The sequence below is a fragment of the Nycticebus coucang genome, chromosome 17 (genome assembly GCF_027406575.1).
Source record: "Nycticebus coucang isolate mNycCou1 chromosome 17, mNycCou1.pri, whole genome shotgun sequence".
Lineage (NCBI taxonomy): Eukaryota > Metazoa > Chordata > Mammalia > Primates > Lorisidae > Nycticebus > Nycticebus coucang.
In genome coordinates this window covers 39,175,524-39,199,165 of record NC_069796.1, presented here as the reverse complement: position 1 = coordinate 39,199,165, position 23,642 = coordinate 39,175,524, and the positions used below count along the sequence as shown (strand labels likewise).

Sequence of the window (23,642 nt, the reverse complement as noted above, 5' to 3'; positions counted from 1 at the left end):
AAAAGGCAATAGTTGGCAGGGCACAGTGAGTGGCTCATGAATATAATCCTAACACTCTAGAAGGCCAAAGCAGGAAGATTCTTTGACCTCAGGAGTTCAAGACCAGCCTGACCATGAGTGAGACACTGTTTCTACTAAAAATAGAAAAACTAGTTGGCATTGTAGTGGGCGCCTGTAGTCCTAGATACTTGGGAGCCAGAGAAAAGAGGATTGCTTGAATTCAGGAGTTTGAGGTTGCTGTGAACTAGGCTGACTCCATGGCATGCACTCTAGCTTGGGTAACAGAGTAAGACTCTGTCTCAAAAATAAGTAAATAAAAGGCAATACTTGCAGTTTTTTCTAAATAACTAAAACTAACAAAGCTAATTCTCTCCAACATTTATGCTGAGTATGTCTAGCATAGTTTTTAAAGAAATATATGTGTAAGAATTCTGGGAGAAACTGTAGCACAGCAGTTTAAATCATCCACACAAAATAAAAACTAGTCAAAGCACACATTTTCACAAGAAACATGACTCTTTAAGTGGGACAATAGTTGTAAGATTTACTATACATAGGAACCTGCCATCTAATTTGAAATTATGAAAAGCCAAAACAGAAAATACTAAAAGAACAGAAAAAAAAAAAAGAATTTGTAATAATGTTGTTAGAAGGATTGTTAATCAATTAAAAATAGCTTTGTTGGGTGGCGCCTGTGGCTCAGTGAGCAGGGCGCCAGCCCCATACACCGAGGGTGTCGGGTTCAAACCCAGCCCCGGCCAAACTGCAACAAAAAAATAGCCGGGCATTGTGGCGGGCGCCTGTAGTCCCAGCTACTCGGGAGGCTGAGGCAGGAGAATTGCCTCAGCCCAGGAGTTGGAGGTTGCTGTGAGCTGTGTGACACCACGGCACTCTACCGAGGGCGATAAAGTGAAACTCTGTCTCTACAGAAAAAAAAAAAAGTAGCTTTGTTTTTATGTCTAATCAGAGAAACAATAGAAATCACTCAAAGGGTGACAGATATACTAATTATCCTAATTTGATCATTACACATTGTAAACATAAATCAAAATAATACTCTGTACCCCATAAATATGTTCAATTATTATACGTCAATTAAAATAATAAAATGAAAGTCATTCAAAGTGATTTGACATATTATTCTGTGAACACATCATTGACTTCATGATATGTCTAACAAAGGGTAATCTGAAAAGTACAGAAATATCAAAAGGGGTGGAATGAAAGAAACAAACTAATAATTTACCTTGTAAAAGAAATAATATGCCTTATTCAATACCAAATATTTTAAAATACGTTCAATACGTGCAACAACTAGAACAAGTATCCAAGCTTTTTTTAAAAAGTTATTGTATACAAACAAGTATGTGAACTAATGATCTTTACTAGTATTTGCTAAACATAAAAGTAGGAATGAATATTAAAATTCAGCAAAAATACTTGAAATTAAAAATATCTTACTAAATCAGCTCCTGCTTGAAGTAAAACATCTGCAACATCCGTATGTCCATTTTCACAAGCATAGGTTAAGGCTGTGTCTCCTGTTGCTGTTGTAGCATGCACATTAGCACCTAGCAAACAAAACAAATCCTACATTTACTTTGTGAACTGTAAAATTATATCAGCTAGTCCAATTTTGCAATCGTGTTAATTGAAGTATACAAAATGTGAAAGTATAAAAATGCAATTTAAGCATCCTAATTTTCCTTTAAATATGCTTTACAAAAGCACTTTTAGCCGCACAGAAAAGAACTAAACCATATAATTTTTTTTCTTTTTTTGCAGTTTTTGGCTGGGGCTGAATTTGAACCCACCACCTCCGGCATATGGGGCCAGCGCCCTACTCCTTTGAGCCACAGGCACCACCCACTAAAACATATAATTTTTAAACACTGTAATTTGTCTTCACATCACTACACTACTAAGATATACCCTAAGGAAAAAAGAGCTGTGAAAACAAAAAATATCAAGTAGTTTCAGAAATCACATTAGTGGTAGTGTTAGTTTGTATTCTGAGACATTTCTATGGATACTGTGGTATGAGTCAAGTGAGTTATCATTTTGTGAGAACAGAAATTTTTAGCATGGTTAAGAGAAAACACAGATGTAAGATTATTGAGCTTAACTAAAAACCCTGTGGTTGTGAATTGGAAATATTGGCATGAATTCATGATTTACTTTATCTATAAGGAAAATAAATATTTCCTAGCCCTGACCAACTAAAAAGTTCTAGAGACAAGGATAGACCAAGTGGAAATGGCATCTTTGCCTTAGACTGTGGTCTCTAAATGTAATTACAGCTTCTTGTAGAAATGATGGATTCTAAAAGTAGAGCAGAAAATGTCTAAGATAGGGCTGGAAGACCCTACCATATCAGAAAGCAAGGAAACTATTAGAGGCTACAATGAAGTCATATCAAAAGGATTTAGGAGTTCACCTTACTGACCAAAGATATTTAAATTGCCCCTTCTTCTGACTATTTTTACATCAAAAAGAATGATGACTGTGATGAGGTAAAAGCCATCCTGTAGGTCTAAATCCAAAAGTTTGAAATGATGAGGCCAGGAATGGTGGTGGCTCATGCCTGTAATCCTAACACTGGCTGAGGCAGGTGGATTGCCTGAGCTCACAGGTTTGAGACCAGCCTGAGCAAGAGCCAGACCTCATCTCTAAAAATAGCCAGGCATTGTGGCAGGCGCCTGTAGTCCCAGCTACTTGGGAGGCTGAAGCAAGAGAATCGCTTAAGCGGAGGAGTTTTGGGTTGCTGTGAACTGTGAGGCCACAGCACTCTACCAAGGTGACATAGTGAGCCTCTGTCTGAAAAAAAAAAAAAAAAGACACATATAGATCAACAATAATTATACAAATCTTATTTCAATCTTGAGTCAAACAAGTCATGAAAGACACATACACATATTTATAAGACTACCAGAGAAATACGAAAACTGCTTGGATATTTGCTAAGGAACTATTATTAAAAAATTTTAGGTAGAAACATAGTATTGTGGTTATTTTTATAAAGTATCTTTTATATATGTGGAAATGTTAATAATTTTATTAAAGGGTTTTATTTTTTAAGTTTAAAAACTGAAAGGTAAAAATGTTTATTTTAAGTAAAAATAATTTTAAAAAATAAGTGGGAGGTGAGAGTATAGATGAAATTTAAGATTGGCCACGAGTCAAACATTCATGTTAAAATACCAGTTTTAACTGAGTGGTAGGTTCTTAGGGTTCAATGCACTAAATTGTGGAAAATCCAAGAGACAGAGTGTAAGGATTACAGGCATGAGCCACCATTCCTGGCCTCATCATTTCAAACTTTTGGATTTAGACCTACAGGATGGTTTTTACCTCATCACAGTCATCATTCTTTTTGATGTAAAAATAGTCAGAAGAAGGGGCAATTTAAACATCTTTGGTCAGTAAGGTGAGCTCCTAAATCCTTTTGATATGACTTCATTGTAGTCTATGTATTAGACAAAAATGTCGTAACAAAAGGTTTTAAATTATTTTTTTAAATGTATAGCCCTACTGTAATCTTCCTTAATGCAACAGTATAAGAAGAATGTTCATGCAAATAAATCACACTTAAACCTGGGGAAAAGAAATTAATTGGTAGTGATCATGTAAAAAAAAGTGATTCTTAAAATGCTGAGGTAGTTCTAGGAACCACATATTTCAAATCAGCAAAAGGAGCTTGATATTAGAATTAACAGTGATGCTATAGAACAATGTCAAGAGTTCTAAATGTTAACGTTGGCTTTGTCACTATTAGATTGGTAATGTTAGGGAAGTTATATATAACATCATTGTATATCAGTTTCCATATCTACAATATTTCTTACTACATAGGAAGTCACAACAATCAAAAGACATAACACAAGAGCAGAGCAGAATGCCTATTATTGAATAATTTCTTCTTTGTTTGTTTTTAGAGACAGGGTCTTACTCTGTTGCTCAGTACGGTGGCATAATCATACCTCATTGCAGCCTTGAACTCCTGGCCTCCAGCAATCCTGCTTCAGCCTCCCAAAGTGGTGGTATTACAGGAGGCTTTGCTATTCTATAATTTCTTAATAAACATTTATTCCTTCTTTTTTTATTTTTGAGACAGAGTCTCAAGCTGTCGCCCTGGGTAGAGTGCTGGGACGTCATAGATCTTTAACAACCTCAAGCTCTTGGGCTTAAGCGATTCTCTTGTCAAATAGCTGGGATTTACAGGTGCCCACCACAACGCCCAGCCATTTTTTTATTGCGGTTGTCATTGTTGTTTTAGCAGGCCCTGGCCAGGATCAAACCCACCAGCCTTGGTGTTATGTGGCCGGTGTCCTACCCACTGACCTACAGGTGCTGCCCCCATTTATCCCTTCTTTTAAAAACATCTTACGTGGTTGTGTGTGGTAGCTAATGCCTATAATTCCAGCACTTTGGAAGGCCAAGGTGAGAGGATCACTAAAGACCAGGAGTTTAAGATCAGCCTGGGCAACATAATGAGATCCCCATATTTACAAAAAACTTAAAAATTAGCCAGATATGGTGGCACATGCCTGTAGTCCTGCTTCTTGGGAGGCTGAAGCAGTGTGAGGTTGTAGGAGGCTATGACGACATCATCACACTCAAGCTTGGGCAACACAATAAGGCCCAGTCTCAGAAAAACAAAAACATCTGGGCGGCGCCTGTGGCTCAGTCGGTAGGGCGCCGGCCCCATATACCGAGGGTGGCGGGTTCAAACCCGGCCCCGGCCAAACTGCAACCAAGGAATAGCCGGGCGTTGTGGCGGGTGCCTGTAGTCCCAGCTACTCGGGAGCCTGAGGCAAGAGAATCCCTTAAGCCCAGGAGTTGGAGATTGCTGTGAGCTGTGTGAGGCCACGGCACTCTACCGAGGGCCATAAAGTGAGACTCTGTCTCTACAAAAAAAAAAAAAGAAAAACAAAAACATCTTATAACAGCATAACTTTAGCTTCAGAGAAGGATATAGAAAGAATGTAGAAAGATAATCACCAGTATAGAAAGATTCTTGAGGCCAGGTGCTGTGGTCATGCCTGTAATCCTAGCACTCTGAGAGGCTAAGATCAGCAGACTGCTTGAGACCGGCCTGAGCAAGGGAGAGACCTCATCTCTACCAAAAACAGACAACAAATGGACAGGTATTGTGGTGGGTTGCCTATAGTCCTAGCTACTTGGGAGGCTGAGGCAGGATTGCTTGAGCCTAGGAGTTTGAGGTTGCTGTGAGCTATGATGACTCTTAATCCAGGGCACAGAGTGAGACTCTATCTAAAAAAAAGAAAGAAGATTCTTAAATGGGACACAGTTACTGAAAATTAGGGAACAATGACTGAATAATATATACACTAACTAGAGTGATTAATAGCATCTGAGTCAGAAAGAGATTAGCTTTACGGTTGGTTTGTCTAACCATAAATTTTCCAAACTATTAACAGAATGCTTTAAGAAATTATTTCAGTAATAATGCAAAGGAAAACCTGAGGCTAGGTTATATTAAAATTCATGTTAAATGAAAACCCAAAAAGATTAATAAAGTTTTGCTAAATATTTTATTTCCTTTATATACTACTACTTTATACAAGTATTCAAGTATTAAACAACATATCAGACCTGGATAGAAAGAAAACTTCCATATTATTTCCAAAACACCTATAGAAGTTTACAGATCAATTTTTTTCTAGTATATCCTATAAATCTACAAATATTCTATGTAAAAATACTTATCACTTACCACAGATTAATAATGAATAAAGCACGAATATTTTAAAACTAAGCACTTTGCCAAAACTTAATTCCCACTTGTTTTTTTGTTTTCTTTTTTGTTTTTTGGGGTCTTTTTTGCAGGAGATGATGAATTTTTTTTTTTTAATATGAAGTACATACAGTTAGGTTACATTGTTTGTTTGTAGCTCTTTTCTTTTTTTTTGAAAATGACTTAGAAATGTCTAGAGGTTCGGCACCTGTAGCTCAAGCAGCTAAGGCACCAGCCACATACACTAGAGCTGGTGGGTTTAAATCCAGCCTGGGCCTGTCAAAGAACAATGACAACTACAACCAAATAATAGCCGGGCATTATGGCAGGCGCCTGTAGTCCCAGCTACTTGGGAGGCTGAGGCAAGAGAATTGCTGTGAGCTGTGATGCCTTGGTACTCTACCCAGGTCGATGGCTTGAGGCTGTCTCAAAAAAAAAAAAAAAGAAAGAAAAGAAAAGAAATGTCTAGAAATGAACAGGCTTAAAGGGACCAAATTATAGCCTTGAACATGTCATCCTCACCTCCTATACAGATCAAAAAGAAATTAACTTCTCCCTTTTAGAAGCCATGAACAATTCAACAGGGGGAGAAGGTAAGAAGCCCATAGTCATCAAGCAAACATTAGTAACAATAAGAAGCCCTTTTAAAAATGACATCTTTAAAGATTTAGGTGTCTAAGAAAAGCTGTTACATTGTGGAGCTGTCTTTCAACTTTTATAGAAATGAAAAAGTTAAGGTTAATTTTTAAAATTAAGAGAGTAAGGCCAGATGTGATGGCAGTGGCTCGCGCTTGTAATCCTAGCATTGTGGGAGGCCAACGCTAGTGGATTGCCTGAGCTCACAGGTTCAAGACCAGCCTAAGCAAGAGCAAGACCCAGCCTCTAAAAATAGCCAGGTGTTATGGCAGGCACCTTTAGTCCCAGGTACTTGGGAGGCTGAGGCAATAAAATCACTTGAGCCCAAGAGTTTGAGGTTGCTGTGAGCTATGACGCTACAGCACTCTACCAAGGGCAACAAAGTGAGACTCTGTCTCAAAAAAAAATTAAGATCAGGGCGGCGCGTGTGGCTCAGTTGGTAAGGCGCCGGCCCCATATACCAAGGGGGGCGGGTTCAAACCCGGCCCCGGCTGAACTGCAACCAAAAAATAGCTGGGCGTTGTGGCGGGTGCCTGTAGTCCCAGCTACTTGGGAGGCTGAGGCAAGAGAATTGCTGAAGCCCAGGAGTTGGAGGTTGCTGTGAGCTGTGTGATGCCATGGCACTCTACCGAGGGCCATAAAGTGAGACTCTGTCTCTATAAAAAAAAAAAATCACACACACAAAAAAAAAAACCATGAAAAAATTAAGATCATAATATCCAAGCCTTTTTCTAAAAGGGATTATTAGTTTTTTAAATTTAATTTTGCTTTATTTTTAATTGACAGATAAAGATTAAATCAAACTAATTAATATATCCATCACCTCAAATACTTACTTCTTTGTAGTGAGAACATTTAAAATATATACTCTTTTAGCAAATTTGAAATATATGTGTTATTGTTAATGATAGTCACCACTCTGTGCAACAGATCACTAAAACATGTTTCTCCCATTTTGTACCCACTGCCCAACAGCTCTCCTTTCCTCCCACCCTCCTCCTGACCCCCTATACTCTAGTTAACCACCATTCTCTTCTGTATTACTATGAGTTAAATGTCTTTAGAGTCCACATATAAGTAAACTATTATTTGTATTTATCTTTCTGAGCTAGAAGGCATTCTTAAAACCACATACCAGAAGCCAACAAATATTTAACCAATTCCAGGTGTCCTTCCTGAGAAGCCTCCATCAGAGGTGTAGAGCAGCCAAGTTCTATATCAGCCCCTGCTTTAATCAAGAAGTCTGCAACTTCAGAAAATCCTCCACAGCAAGCCAAGGTAAGAGCAGTTTCTTGAGTTTCTTCTGTCTGAGCATTTATATTTGCTCCTGGGAAAACATAAAAATATATAAAACCATTTGCAAGAGATTTTTCCATTTGCAATTTTTCCGAATTGTGAGTGATAATCATCTCTATCTTCTCTGCTTCTGTGATTCTTTCCACTGTGTTAAAATTTTATTTTGTCTAATGTATACATGATATATGTGTTTATGACTTAATAAATACATAAAAATTTTAATGAAAGAATTTATTTTGTCATCAACGCAAAATTATATAAATATACATGTTAGTTGTAATAAACTTCACTGTAAATATCCAAAGGAAACTGTTTTCTTTTAAGAGTAGTAAAACTGCTTTACCTTGTGCCAAGAGTAGTGCCACCATCTCTTCATGTCCTTCCCGAGCAGCTTCCATCAAGGGAGTGTATCCTTCATCATTAACTTCTTCAAGATTTGCTCCCCTTTCAATAAGTAGAGCTGCCAATTCAACATGTCCTCCACAGGCAGCTAGTGTCAGTGGAGATTCAAATGAATCAGCCGGCATATTCACTTGAGCACCACTATCCAAAAGCAAACGTGCCACCTCTACGTGTCCATCCTATGTGCAGATTTTCAGAAGTAAAGCAAGAAGGAGGGAAATATTTTTGTTTTGAGATTTTTTTTTTTTTTAAGTGCAGGAAGAGAAGCAACAGATTGGGAAAAGAAGGAAAGAAAGAAAGCAAAAAGGAAGATTAGAAGATTTAGCATATCATGCTCATCTAAGCCTTATCAAAAATTCATTAATATATAGGTTTTAGCATGGTGGCTCATGCCTGTAATTCTAGCACCCTGGGAGGTCGAGGTGAGATGATCCCTTGAGCTCAGGAGTTCCAGAACAGATTGAGCAAGAACAAGGCCCTCTCACTACAAAAGGCACCTGTAGTCCTACCTACTTGGGAGACTGAGGCAGGAGGATTGCTTGAACTCAGGAGTTTTACTGGGAACCAGGCTGAGACCACGGCAGCTTAGCCACTTTCAGATTTATAAAAAACAAAACAAAACAAACTTAAGTTCAGTGAAGTTGCAGGATACAAAATCAATAGACAAAAATCAGTAGCATTTATATATACCAACAGTAAACAATCTGAAAAAGAAACTAATAAAGTAATCCTGTTTACTGGCTTGGCGCTTGTGGCTCAAGCAGCTAAGGTACCAGCCACATATACCGGAGCTGGCAGGTTCAAATCCAGCCCGGGCCCACCAAACAACAATGATGGCTGCAACAAAAAAATAGCCAGGTGTTGTGGCAGGCGCCTGTAGTCCCAGCTACTTGGGAGGTGGAGGCAGGAGAAGCACTTGAGCCCAGGAGTTAGAGGTTGCTGTGAGCTGTGACAGCACAGCACTTTACCCAGGGCGATAGCTTGAGGCTCTGTCTCAAAAAAAAAAAAAGAAAAGAAAAGGCAGATGGGAGAAAATATTTGATAAAAGACATGAATCCAAATTATATAAAGAATAAAAAAGTAATCCTGTTTATAATAGCTACAAATAAAATAAAACACCTAAGCATAAACTTAACCAAAGAAGTTAAAGCTCTCTATCATGAAAACTATGAAACAATGATGAAAGAAATTGAAAAGGACATGAAAAAAAAATGGAAAGATATTCCATGTTCATGAATTAGAAGAATCAATATTGTTAAAATGTCCATACTACCTAAAGCAATCTAGATTCAATGCAATCACCATCAAAATACCAGTGACATTCTTCACAGAAACAGAAAAAAAAAATCCTAAAATTTATATTGAAACAGAGAAGACCCAGAATAGCCGAAGCCATCCTGAATGATGCAAACAAACAAATCTGGAGGAAATACAGTACTTGACCTCAAATTATACTACAGAGTTGTAGGAACCAAAACAACACGGTACTGGCATAAAAACAGACACCCAGACCAATGGAACAGAATAGAGAACCCAGAAACCCAGAAATAAATCCACACACCTTGAGTGAACTTATTTTTGATCAAGGTACCAAGAACACATAGTGAGGAAAGGACAGTCTCTTCTTTTTTTTTTTTTTTTTTTTTTTTGCCGGGGCTGGATTTGAACCCACCACCCTCGGCATATGGGGCTGGCGCCCTACTCCTTGAGCCACAGGCACCACCCAACAGTCTCTTCAATAAAGAGTGTACCTATTTGCAGAAGGCTAGACCATTATCTCTCACCATAAACAAACATCAAAGACTTGAGAATATGAAATTAATTAAATATTGGGGAAATGCTTCAGGACATTAGTGTGGACAAGGACTTCTTAAGTAAAATTAAAGCACAGGTAACCAAAGCAAATTGGACAAACAGGATCACATAAAGCTAAAAAACTTCTGCACAGCAAAGGAAACAATCAACAAAATGAAGAGATAACCCATAAAATGGGAGAAAATATTTGCGAACTAGCCATCTGACAAGGAATTAATAACCAGAATATATAAAGAGCTCCAACAACTCAATAGTTGAAAACAAATCAAATAATCTGATTTTAAAATGGGCAAAGGATCTGAATAGCCATTTCTTAATAGACATACAAATGGCTAACAGGTATATGAAAAAATGTTCAACATCATTAGTCACCAGAGAAATGCAAATCAAAACTACAGTGAGATACTATCTCACCCTTTTAAAAAGACTTTATCAAAAAGACAAGCAATAACAAATGCCAGTAAGAATGTGGTGAAAGACAATGTAGAGTTGGTGAGAATGTAAATTAGTATAACCACTTTGGAGAACAGTATAAAGTTTCCTCAAAAAACTCAAAATAGAACTACCATATGACATAGCAATCCCACTGCTACGTATATATCCAAAAGAAGGGAATTCAGTATGTCAAAAAAAATCTATACTCCTATTATTGTTGCCGCACTATTCACAAAGTCAAGCTTTAGAATCAACTAAGTGACCATGAATAAATGAATAGATATAGAAATCGTGGTACATATACATAATGGAATATTATCCAGCCATAAAAAAGAATGAAATCCTGTCATTTCTAACAACATGGATGGAACTGGAGAACATTATATTAAGAAAAATAAGCAAAGTACAGAAGACAAATCTTGCACATTCTCACTCATATGTGGGAGCTAAATATTAAAAACAAATGATTTCATGGGGGCAAAGAGTAGAACAATGGTTACCTGAGGATAGAAAGGGTAGCAGGGAAGGGGGTTAAAGTGGGGATGGTTGATGGGTACAAAAATATAATTAGATATAATGAACAAAACTTTGATAGCACAACAAGGTTACTATAATCAACAAGTTAGGTATACCTTAAAATAACTACAAGAGTAGAATTGAAATATTCCTAACACAAAGAAATCATAAATGCCTGAGGTGACAGCCCAACCTTGATTGAATTAATACACATTTATAAGCCTGTATCAAAACATCATTTGCACCCTTTAAATATATACAACTATTATGCACCCATAATTAAAAACTTTTAAAAGTTAAATTTTAGTATCCATCAAAAGTTTCATTACACTTAACTAAATGACTAGACCAGCTTTAATCACTTTTGACACAATGCCAAAAACAGATGACTCCATGTTAAGATGTTAGTTTTACTAATATTGCAAATATATATAAAATAAAATATATTTTAACCAAATTACTGTAACTGAGGTATCTGGTATTTGAAATGCATTTTTAATTAAAAAGAAAATAAGAATTTTAGCTAACTGTAATTGTACCTAGTCCCTCCAGACTCTATAAAATTTTTTTACTTCAATTTACTTGAACATTTTAAGATTCTTTATAGATTCCATTAACATATTTTGAATACATACATAAAGAGAGGAATTGTACTAGGTACTTAGCTGCATTTGGGCTTGCTCTCCCAACATAAACAACTCCAAAAGTCAAAAGGAGGTAGGAGAAGCTGCTTGGAAGCTGTGGACAGCAACTAAGCAAAAGCTATCATCAAGTAGTGCATGAAATTAACACTACATTTACTTCAGCGTTCTCCCCATGGGCATCTTCCAAACCTATTTCTCCTCCCTAAGCAATGGGACATAGAGCCTAAACAGAGAGTGAACATTTCACAGGGTAAAGGAAACAAAGATCAAAATATAAAGCAGCCAGGATAGGTATTGGGGAGTGGGGATAGGGTACCAGAAAAAAAAAAAAAACCTAGAAAAAGAGTCCCCAAAAATCTAATACAAAAATTTCTTCAGTTACCTGGGCAAACTCTTGAGGGTGGGATTCCAGGTAAGTCTGGAAATCTTGTGAGCTCTGGCTCAGTCAAAATGGATAAACCTTAGGGAATATCCCAGGATTTCAGCTGAGATAGTAGAAGGCCATCCATAAGGACTAAGGAATACACTGATAAGAGTAAGGTGAGTATCAGGCCTCACAAGGATCAAAGTAATCTACTGGTAATTCAACTGCTTGCTAAAACAAAATTTAACAGTCTTAAAAGGAGGACAGCATAATACAGAGCCCTTAAAAGATATCATCCACAATGTATGGCTTACAATAAAAAATTAATAGACATTATAAGACGAAGGAAAAAAGTGACTTACAATCAAAATATAAAATAATTAACAAAACCAATTCTAAGAGTTAATCAAATATAGGAGTTAGCAAAAAAGAAACTCAAAATAACTATTAATGATGTTAAAGAAAAAGGGGGAGAAAATGGACTCGTAAACTTCAATATAGAATCAGAACACTGTATCAGTAATTATATTAATGTAGAATGTAGGTCTAACCAAACCAAATAAAAGACAAAGATTGATGGAGTGTGTTTAAAAACATGACCCAAATGGTATGTTATCTATAAGAATTCATACTTCAATATAAGGCAATAGGCAAGCTAAAAGAAAAGGACAAAAATATCCATCAGGTAAACATTAATCAAAGGAAAGCAGAAGTAGCTTACATTAACATCAAATAAAGGAGACCTCAGAGCAAAGAAAATTACCACAGAGACCTTATACAATAATAAAAAGGTCAACCTACCAAAATATACAGTACTTCTCAAACTGTATGTGCCAAACAACAGAGCTCCAAAATGTTAAAAAAAAAAAAAAGGTGAAACAACTGATAAAGAAATGGGCAAATCCACAATTATAGCTGGAGATTTTAACATCTCTCTCTCAACAATTACTAGAACAAAACCTGAAAGAATATAACTATTCACATGATCTAATTCAGTGGTCCCAAACCTTTTTGGCACCAGAGGCTCGTTTCATGGAACACAATTCTTCCGCAGATTAGGGGGAAGGGAGGTTGTTCCTGACAGGAGGCGGAGCTAAGGTGGTGATGCAAGCCATGGGGAGTAGCTGTGAATATACGTGAAGCATCCCCCCTCGACAACCGCTCACCTTCTGCTGTGAGACCAGTTCCTAACAGGTCACGCACAGACCACAGACGGGAACTTTTTTGGCATCAAAGACCAGTTTCACGGAAGACAATTTTTCCACAGATAACGGGGAGCTGCCAGCTGTGGTTGGCGGAGAGGGATGGGACAGGAGGCGGAGCTCAGACGGTGATGCTGTGCTGCCTGGTTCCCAACAGGCCACAGACCGGTACTGGTCAGCCACCGGGCGTTGGGAACTACAGATCTAATTAACATTTAGAGAATACTCTACCAAACAATAGCAAAATATACAACCTTTTCAAGGGCCCATAAAATATATATCCACATCCTAGCCAAAAAACAAATCTCAGAAAATTTTTTAAAAACCTGAAATCATACAAAGTGTGTTCTCTGATCACAAGAAAATCAAACTAGGAAACATTAGCAGAAAGGTAACAGGTAAATCTTCAAACTTTGAGAAACTAAAAATAGAAATTTTACTCCTAGATATATATTCAACAGAAACAATCACTTGTGTCAACCAAAAGACATAGCCAAGAATGTCTACAGAAGCTTTATTCTTAATAGGCAAATTCTGAAAACAACACAAATGGCCTTCATAGCAGACTTAATAAAGAAATAGTGGCATATTTATGCAATGGAATACTACACAAAAATGAAAAAGAACAAACTATAATAAAGTAGAGCAATGTGAGCACCCTCACATGCATAATGTTTAGTGGAATAAGTCAGACAAAAAAGAACACTATTGGGCGGCGCCTATGGCTCAGTCGGTAAGGCACCGGCCCCATATACCGAGGGTGGCGGGTTCAAACCCGGCCCCGGCTGAACTGCAACCAAAAAAAAAAAAAAAAAAACATGATGCACAGTAAAAAAGAACACTATTGTATTATCAAGCCAGGCACAATGGCTCATGCCTGTAATCCTAGCACTTTGGGAGGCTGAGGCAGGAAGATTGCTTGAGGTCACGAGATCCAGGCTAGCCTGCATAAGAGCCAGACCCTGTCTCTACAATAGAAAAATTAGTTGGGTATGATGGTGCAAGTCTATATAGTCCCAGCTACTTGAGAGGCAGAGGCAGGAAGATCACTCAAGCTCAGGAGTTCGAGGTTACAGTGAGCTATGATGATGCCACTGTGCTATAGGCCAGGAGACAGGGCAACACTCTGTCTCAAACAAAAAATAAAAATAAAAAAAGAATACTTACTGTAGCATCCTATATTTACGAAGCTCAAAAACAGGAAAACTAATATATCATAATGTAAGTTAGAATCATGGTTATTCCTTAAGACTGGAAAGGGGCATAAGTGAACCTTTAGGTTGTTTCATATGTTTATATATAAGTATAAAATCTCAAGCTACACACTTAAGATTTGGCACTTTATTGTGGTTTATTGAATCTAAGTGATATCCAGTTTTAAAGAATTATATTTTATCCATTATTTTATGAGTTTGAGAAAGCAGTGTTTTGTTTCCTTTTAGAGACAAGGTCCTGCTCTCTTACACAGGCTGGATGGAATACAGTGGTGTGATCACAGTTCACTACAGCCTCCAACTGCCCACCTGAAGCAATATCCTGCTTCAGCCTCCCCAGTAACTAAGACTACAGACGCTACATCTAGCCAATTTTTAAATTTTCTTTTGTACAGACAGCATCTTGCTAAGTTGCCCTGGCTGGTCTTGAATTCCTAGGCCACATGATCTTCCCACCTTTGCCTCCCAAAATGCTGGAATTACGGGAATGAACCACCATGCCCATGAAAAATAGCTTTTTTAAAACCAATTCCTGATATAGTCTAGAAGACTACAGCTAGAGTCTTTAGTTCATAAATCTTCTCAGATTAGGAAAAAAACACTTATTAGGACAATCAGTAAAATAAATATATTAAATACTCCATTGCTAATCTGTTTATATAGATTATTAGCTCAGACTTTTTCCTACAATGTACTTTGAAATACCACTATGTGTTTGATAGAACAAGCATAGAAGGATATCTCATTTAGAAATATAGCAATACAATAATGGTTTGAAATTTTTTTATATTAAGAAAAATAACAGGTGGCACCCGTAGCTCAGTGGGTAGGTCGCCGGACACATACACTCAGGCTGACAAGTTCGAACCCAGCCCTGGCCAGCTAAACAACAAAGACAACTGCAACCAAAAAAAAATATATATATATAGATATAGATATAGATATAGATATAGATATAGTTAGGCAATGAGGCAGGCGCCTGTAGGCCCAGCTCCTTGGGAGGCTGGGGCAAGGGAATCACTTAAGTCCGAGAATTTGAGGTTGCTGTGAGCTGTGATGCCACAGCACTCTACCAAGGGCAACAAAGTGAGACTCTGTCTCAAAAAAAAAAAAAAAAAGAAAAGAAAAAAGAAAAATAAAATTCCTTAGGAGTTATACAAAGAGGGCTATAATTTTTTTTTCATTACTCCCTCCCATCAAGAACTGACCTCCTCCCTTCCTTGAATATGGACTGTCCTTTAATCCACAGAATTTGGAGGAAATGATGCTATGCCAGTTGTCAGACTCTTTCTTAGAACGTTAATTCTCAGAAACCAGATACCATTAAAGAAGCACAGACAGCCATAGGGAGAAGACCACCTGTGGCAAGAGAGAGGGCCCAACCCTCCAACCATCTCCACCAAGGTACCAGACAAGTGAGTTAAGCCATCTTAAAAATTCCAAACAGCTGCTACTTGACAACAGCTGCATGAGACAGACCAACAGAAGAACCATCTGATCAATCCACAGAATCACAAGAGATTAGCGTCTGTTGCATTAAGCTATTGTTTCGAGTGATTTGTTAAAAAACAAAAGTCAACAATATAGAAATTAACATAGGAAATGATAAGCTTACTTAATCACATCACCAAAAAATTTTGTACTTCCAGGTAATTTTCCTGTCATTAAATCTGTCTTTAAAACTTCTTAGAATTCTTTGTATTTAATGTAATCTTTATAGATATGCATATATGCATGATATCAATGTGTTTACAAAAAAAGCAAAATGATTTCTGGATTGACAGCATTAAAGGTGATAATTCTCTTTCTCTCTTTTTTATTTTTTTAGAGACAGGATCTTGCTGTGTTGCCCAGACTGGTCTCAAACTCCTGGCCTCAAGGATTCCTTTAGTCTCAGTCTCTCCAGCATCTGGGTTTACAGGTAAAACCTATCACATCCAACTCTAAAAGGTGATAAGTTTCTTAGATACAAAATGTTTAGATTAAAAATACAATTCTTGATTATCATTAAAAAAAAAAACAAAAAACAGATAAATGCCTTATGGGTTATCCATAGAGTATATGAGTCAATATATTTTGAGGTCAATTTTCTATATAAGATTATGATATAAAAACAACAGAAATATGTCCAAAATTTTGAGTTTTGAGCCAAATATTTTACTTTAGGGTTACATGTTACTGTTCTCTTCCAAAAGCACAGATACTCAAGTATTAACAGTGTTTAATATAGAACTGGGTTAAGAAATTACATAAACCAAATACCAATTAATAATTCTCAAAAGCTTAAATACCTTGTGTTCCCAGAAAATCTTAAGTGAGTACAATTTAAAATTACCATGCAAGCCTCCATTAAGGCAGTGTGCATCTCATCTGTTTTGTGCTCTTGATCTGCACCAGCTTCAAGTAGAAAGCGAACCATATCCAAATGGCCTTTAAAAAAAGAACAAAATTTTAAAAGAATTGACTATCAATTTAATACTTAAGTATTAAATGAAGAATACTGGAGTAGGGTGTGGTGGCTCATGCCTGTAATCCTACCACTGTGGGAGGCCCAGGGAGTTTGAGACCAGCTTGAGCAAAAAGCGAAATTCAGTCTCTATCAAAATAGACGTTGTTGGCTTGGTGCCTATAGCTCAAATGGCTAAGGCACCAGCCACATACCCCAGAGCTGGCGGGTTTGAATCCAGCCTGGGGCCTGCCAAACAACAATGACAACTACAACCAAAAAATAGCCAGGCACTGTGGCGGGCACCTGTAGTCCCAGCTACTTGGGAGGCTGAGGCAAGAGAATCAGAGTTCTATTATTAAGAATAAGAGAAAGGATATTGAGTAAGGAACTAGCAGTCTCTGCCAAACAAATCAGATTGCACCATAATTGCATCTTGACACTTGACAAGTATGTGGGGTCCCAGCCACATACACCGGAGCTGGCAGGTTCGAACCTGTCCAGGGCTTGCCAAACAACAATGACAAATGCAGCCAAAAAATAGCCGGGCATTGTAGCAGGCACCTGTAATCCCAGATACTCTGGCGGCTGAGGCAAGAGAATCGCTTAAGCCCAAGCGTTCGAGGTTGCTGAGTTGTGACACCAAGGTACCCTACCGAGGGTAACATAGTAAAGCTCTGTCTTAAAAAAATAATACTCATAATCATAATTTTAATTCTCTTGATACATTTAATATATAAACAGCCTTAGGAGTCAATAAGAAAAAGACAAACAGTCCAGTAGAAAAATAGGCAAAAGATTTGAAATGGTAATTCAAATACTGAATTGATCAAAAAAAAAAAGTATTATACTTTCCTATTAAAGAAATGCAAGTTAAAATGAGACACCATTTTTTTCACTATCAAAATGACAAATATTAAAATGAATGGTAATACCCAGCATTGGTGAGGGTATAGGGTGAGATAAAGGATACTCAAATACTGCTGGTAAGAGTATAAATTGGTTCAACCTTTGTAGAAGGCAATTTGGCAATATGCATCAAAAGCCTTAAAAAGTCCATATCCAGGGCGGTGCCTGTGGCTCAGTGAGTAGGGCGCCGGCCCCATATGCCGAGGGTGGCGGGTTCAAACCCAGCCCCGGCCAAACTGCAACCAAAAAATAGCTGGGCATTGTGGCGGGCGCCTGTAGTCCCAGCTACTCGGGAGGCTGAGGCAAGAGAATAGCTTAAGCCCAGGAGTTGGAGGTTGCTGTGAGCTGTGTGAGGCCACGGCACTCTACCGAGGGCCATAAAGTGAGACTCTGTCTCTACAAAAAAAAAAAAAAAAAAAAAAAAGTCCATATCTAGTTAATTCCACTTTTAGGAATTTACCCTAAGAAAATAAGCAGAGATCAGGCAAAAATGTCTATACAAGAATATTATCACAGTGTTTTTAATAATAGTGAAAAAACTGGTGTCAGTTTTTTGTCAAGTGTCAAGAGGCAATTATGGTGCAATCTGATTTGTTTGGCAGAGACTGCTAGTTCCTTACTTAATATCCTTTCTCTTATTCTTAATAACAGAACTCTGATTTTATATGGGTGGCAACATGCCTGACTAAAAGACTACATTTCTCTGCCTCTGTTACAGCTAAGGGTAGCCCATGAGACATAACTGGTAGGATTTTTTTGGTTTTTGAGACAGTTTCATTCTGTCGCCCTGGGTAGAGTGCCATGGCATCACAGGTCACAGCAACCTCAAACTCTTGGGCTTAAGCAATCCTCTTGCCTCAGTATTTTTCATTTTTAGTAGAGACAGGGTCTCGCTCTTAACCTGGTCTCAAACTCATGAGCTTAAAGCAATCCAGTGGCCTCGGCCTCTCAGAGTGCTAGGACTATAGGAATGAGCCACCTCCCCAGCCATAACTGGGAGTTTTAAGGTAAGACTTCTAGGAAGACTCTTTAAAGGGAACTTACTAAATTGGAAGACACTACCAATTTTGCCTTTACCTTCATCATCACTTTTAGAATATGAACTGCTGGGGCCCTAGCCACCATTTTGATTTTTAGGTAACCTTAAGGATAGAAACCACTTACTAGGATGGTGCAACAGAAAAACAGAATTCTGAAATCTTGATGACAGTGGAACTGCTATACTAGCCCTAAAGGGCTTAACCTTGGACTTCTCTTTTGTTTAAATCATTAATTTAGGGTTTTGAGACGTATGTGGCCAAATTTAATCTTAAGTAAAACAGTGAAATACTATCTGGTCATGAACATAATGTAGTATTTGTAGTTGTGTTAAAAGAGTATTTATTGAGATGGGAAAGTGTTCACAACACATTGCTAAGTAAAATAAGCAGACTATTAAAACAGTGTTAGAATATAATTATTTTGTTTAAAACATGTCTGCCTATAAATATGCTTAAAAACACACTGAAAGTGCATACACTAAAATATTGTTTACAAATAACTTTTTATCTTTAGATGGTAGCATTACAAGTCACTTTTATATTTCTTTGTGCTATTTTGTGTTTTTCAGGTTTCTTTTATTAAATGTATATTATTATTTGGGTGTATATTATTTTTAAATAAACACTGGAAAAAATCATACAAAACAAAAGTTATTAAATAATAGAAAACGTCTAAATCTGAGCTAAGTGGTTTGACTCCATGAACAACTGAGTACTCAGGCTGGGCAAGGGACTCGAAGAGAAACTTCTCTGAAGAAGACAGGCGCACAGCCTACAGACATATGAAAAAATGCTCATCATCCTTAATCATCAGAGAAATGCAAATCAAAACTACTTTGAGATATCATTTAACTCCACTAAGATTAGCCCATATCACAAAATCCCAAGACCAGAGATGTTGGCGTGGACGTAGAGAAAAGGGAACACTTCTACACTGCTGGTGGGAATGCAAATTAATACATTCCTTTTGGAAAAATGTTTGGAGAACACTTAGAGATCTAAAAATAGACCTGCCATTTAATCCTATAATTTCTCTACTAGGTATATACCCAGAAGACCAAAAATCACATTATAACAAAGATATTTGTACCAGAATGTTTATTGCAGCCCAATTCATAATTGCTAAGTCATGGAAAAAGCCCAAGTGCCCATTGATCCATGAATGGATTAATAAATTGTGGTATATGTACACCATGGAATACTATGCAGCCTTAAAGAAAAATGGAGACTTTACCTCTTTCATGTTTACATGGATGAAGCTGGAACATATTTTCTTAGTAAAGTATTTCAAGAATGGAGAAAAAGTATCCAATGTACTCAGCCCTACTATGAAACTATTTTATGGCTTTCATATGAAAGCTATAACCCAGTTATAACCTAAGAATATGGGGAAGGGGGAGAGAGCGGGGAGGGGAGGGGAGAGGATGGGCGGAGGGAGGCTGATTGGTGGGATCACACCTATGGTACATCTACATACATGTGAAACTTACCAAATGTAGAATATAAATGTCTTAATACAATAACTAACAAAATGTTATGTTAACCAGTGTGATGAAAATATGTCAAATGATATATAAAACCAGTGTATGGTGCCCCATGATTGCATTAATGTACACAGCTATGATTTAATTAAAAAACAAAACTGAGCAAATTTGGATTAAAATAATAAACACAGACTAAAAAACTATAGTATAGGAAATATAGGCTAAAATGACCTTTCTATATAATCTCTTATAAACTAGATAACTTCATAGCACAGGAAAAACATGAACAATACAAAGTTAACTCAAATATTCAAAATTATCATGAAAAATTATAAATATTCATACATATATAAAGTACCTTTATAGCATGCAAGTGTAAGAGCACTTTCTTTGAATTCATTAGAATGAGTGTTGATGCCTGCACCATGATCTAGAAGAACTCTTGCAACTTCCACGTGACCTGCACTGGCTGCTTCCATTAAGGGCGTATGTCCATTTTCATTATGATCTTCTATATTTGCACCTTCATTAAGTAGCACTTTCACAATGTCAACAAATCCTCCAGCACAGGCATAAGTTAGCGCGGTATTTCCTAACAAAGAACAAAAGAAATATAAAATTATGGCATAACAGATACAATTATGATTATGCAACTGCTCTAGTTATACCTTTTCAATTCCCTTACAAGAACCACTATAACATCTTAAGTTTTTTGTCACTGGTTAGAATCATCCTTTCAGTTTTCTTTTTTTTTTTTTTTTTTTTTTTTGTGGTTTTTGGCCGGGGCTGGGTTTGAACCCGCCACCTCCGGCATATGGGGCCGGCGCCCTAGTCCTTGAGCCACAGGCGCCACCCATCCTTTCAGTTTTCTTAAAAGAAGATTTTCTTAAGGGCGGTGCCTGTGGCTCAGTGGCCCCATATACTGAGGGTGGCAGGTTCAAACCCAGCCCTGGCCAAACTGCAACAAAAAAAATAGCCGGATGTTGTGGCATCCCAGCTACTTGGGATGCTGAGGGCGATAAAAAAAAAAACAAAACAAAACAAAAGATTTTCTTAAAAGCCCAATAGAAGCCAGTGCAGGGGCTCAAGGCTATAATCCTAGCACTTTGGGAGGCTGAGGTGGACAGATCATTTATTTGAGCTCAGGAGTTCCGGACCAGCCAGAGAAAGAGTGAGACCCCATCTCTACTGAAAAATAATAGAAAAAAAAAACAAAAAAGCCACACATTGTGGGAAGCATGTGTAGTCCCAGCTACTCAGGAAGCTAAAGCAAAAGGATCACTTGAATCCAGGAGTTTGAGGTTGCTGTGAGCTGCACTCTACCCAGGGTGACAGAGTGAGACCCTCCAAAGCCCATTACAAACCAGGCACAGTGGCTCACACCTGTAATCCTAGCACTTCAAGAGACTGAGGCAGGAGGGTCTCAGGGCCAAGAGTTCAAGACAAGCCTGGCAAGACTCATATAGAAAGACTTTTTTGTAGAAGACTCCACAAAAAAACTGGGTGTTGGGGTGCATGCCTATAATCTTAGTTATCTGGAGGTTAAGACAGAAGAACCTCTTGAACCCAGGAGTTCAAGGCTGCAGTGAGGTTTGATCAAATCACCATACTCCAGCCTGGGCCTGACCCTCTGACTCTACATAAACAAACAACAAAAGCCCAGTACAAAAGAATACATATCATAAATGTCTGGACAATATAAACTGATAAAACATACAGAAAAGGCAGATCCATACGGACAGAAAGTAGATGAGTAGGTATCTGAGACTTAGGTGATTACACAGGGATCTTTTTGTGGTGAAGAAAATGTTCTAGAATTAGATTGTATTTATGATTCCTTACTAAAAATCATCTCGGTATACTTAAAACAAGTGAATTTTATGATACGTGAATTATATCTCAATAAAGTTGGCTTATGTTGTTTTTTGTTTTAAAGCAGCAGCAGATATTTGAACTGGGCTCCTGAAGGTGAGTAGGATTCCTGTAGATCAAGAAAGTTATTTGGTATCAAATAAAAAGCATAAAAAAAGCAGGTGACTAGAATGGTGGTACATGCACTAATAGAGTTGCAGTGCAGAGCTATGGTTTTCAGCCCTGGTATCTTCCTACACTGACTGCTTTTGAGTACAGAAGGTAGACTCCTAGGAACTTACATTTTTAACAAGTTCTTAAGTAATATCAACATACAGGCAGTAGGTATAATTTGTTAAATAAAATTAATTTAAAAATGAACTTGACTAACAACTTGGTGTGAAAATGAAATAATTTCCTTCTGAGAATTTCTATTTTCTCAATGAATTACGGCAATTCAGGAGAAGTCAGGAGAGATGGGTGGCTTGAGGATGTGTGAAATGGCCACACAGAAAGTGTAGTGGGGAGTAGTATATATTTACTATATAGTGGTATCCCTTCCTTTTACATCATGTGTCTACTTCAGATAAAACAAAAAGACTTTGGAGTAACAGCTTCCCTGCAACTTGGCACGGTCAGTCTGGGGAGATAAGACTCCGGACATCTCTGGCTGGTAGGATCTGCCTATAATCATCCCTTTGAGGATACAGGGAGTCAGCAAGGGACTTCTGGACCCCAAGAGGAGGACAAAAACAGTGGAAAACTGGCAAGTGGCTGCGTGTGTTTGATCGACCTAATCACACCAGCAACCATAAGTACAAGCAGCAGTGAGACTGCAAACCGGAAAGGCCTTACCTGTGAACTGTTTCGGTGTTTTTGAACTTGGCACTCAGTTGAACTGCCTTGGGGAGAGCTTGAGCAGGAGTGTGGAGAACTTTGGGCACTGTCTGGGGTCCCAGACAGAGCCACTGAGCTGGGCTGCGGGAGCCATTGTGTGAGAGAACTGTCCCAGCAAGCTCCACCCTCAGGTCCCAGAGCAAGGATTGGGTGGGACCTAGTAACCTAGTGACTGAGCAGCCTAAAGGGAGGGACAGAGCTGCCTTACAGCCTTAACCCTCAGGGGCAGAGTGAGACGGTTTTGGCACACTGGAGTCTCGGGCTGTTGCCCTGGGTAGAGTGCCGTGGTGTCACAGCTCATAACAACCACAAATTCCTGGGCTTGGCGCTGCCCGGACCTCCATAAGATCTGTACCGCGACCCCGCACCAACCGGGCCTCCGCATGCCCTGACCAGGAACTGCAGGAGCCATGCAACCCTACGTCCTCCCTCCTGTGTCCTCCCAGACTCCACACTGGCCTGCTCATCTGGCCAGGGATACTGTTAGCCACATGCCCTCTGGAGCCCTCCCTGCTTCTGCGCAGAGCCCTTCTCCTGGCCAGACTGCTGGAGCCTTCGGCTCTCTGTACCAAAGTCCCTGGGTACCAGGCACTCCCAGAACTGTGCACACTACATCCCACCCTGTTGCTGGATCCGGGTGTATCATACGCCGGAGCTGCTTCCACAACGAGAACTCCCTAGCTGGAGCAGCCCCAGAGGAACTACACAGGGTCACTCCCTACTAAGATCAATC

General features: G+C 38.3%; 1 protein-coding gene across 11 annotated transcripts in view; it reads right to left on the bottom strand.

The window, feature by feature from the left end:
• Positions 1-23,642, bottom strand: part of ANKHD1 (ankyrin repeat and KH domain containing 1) — a 170,632-nt gene that overhangs the window by 88,596 nt on the left and 58,394 nt on the right. For 10 of the 11 annotated variants that reach the window (XM_053566458.1, XM_053566459.1, XM_053566461.1 and 7 more), the window contains exons 6-10: positions 20,520-20,753; positions 16,618-16,712; positions 8,034-8,271; positions 7,530-7,721; positions 1,462-1,571 (exon numbers count right to left, since the gene is read on the bottom strand). In XM_053566458.1, the coding sequence (XP_053422433.1) occupies positions 1,462-1,571; positions 7,530-7,721; positions 8,034-8,271; positions 16,618-16,712; positions 20,520-20,753 (869 nt within the window). The remainder of the gene's footprint in view (positions 1-1,461; positions 1,572-7,529; positions 7,722-8,033; positions 8,272-16,617; positions 16,713-20,519; positions 20,754-23,642) is intronic. The other variant, XM_053566468.1, reaches the window with a different exon arrangement.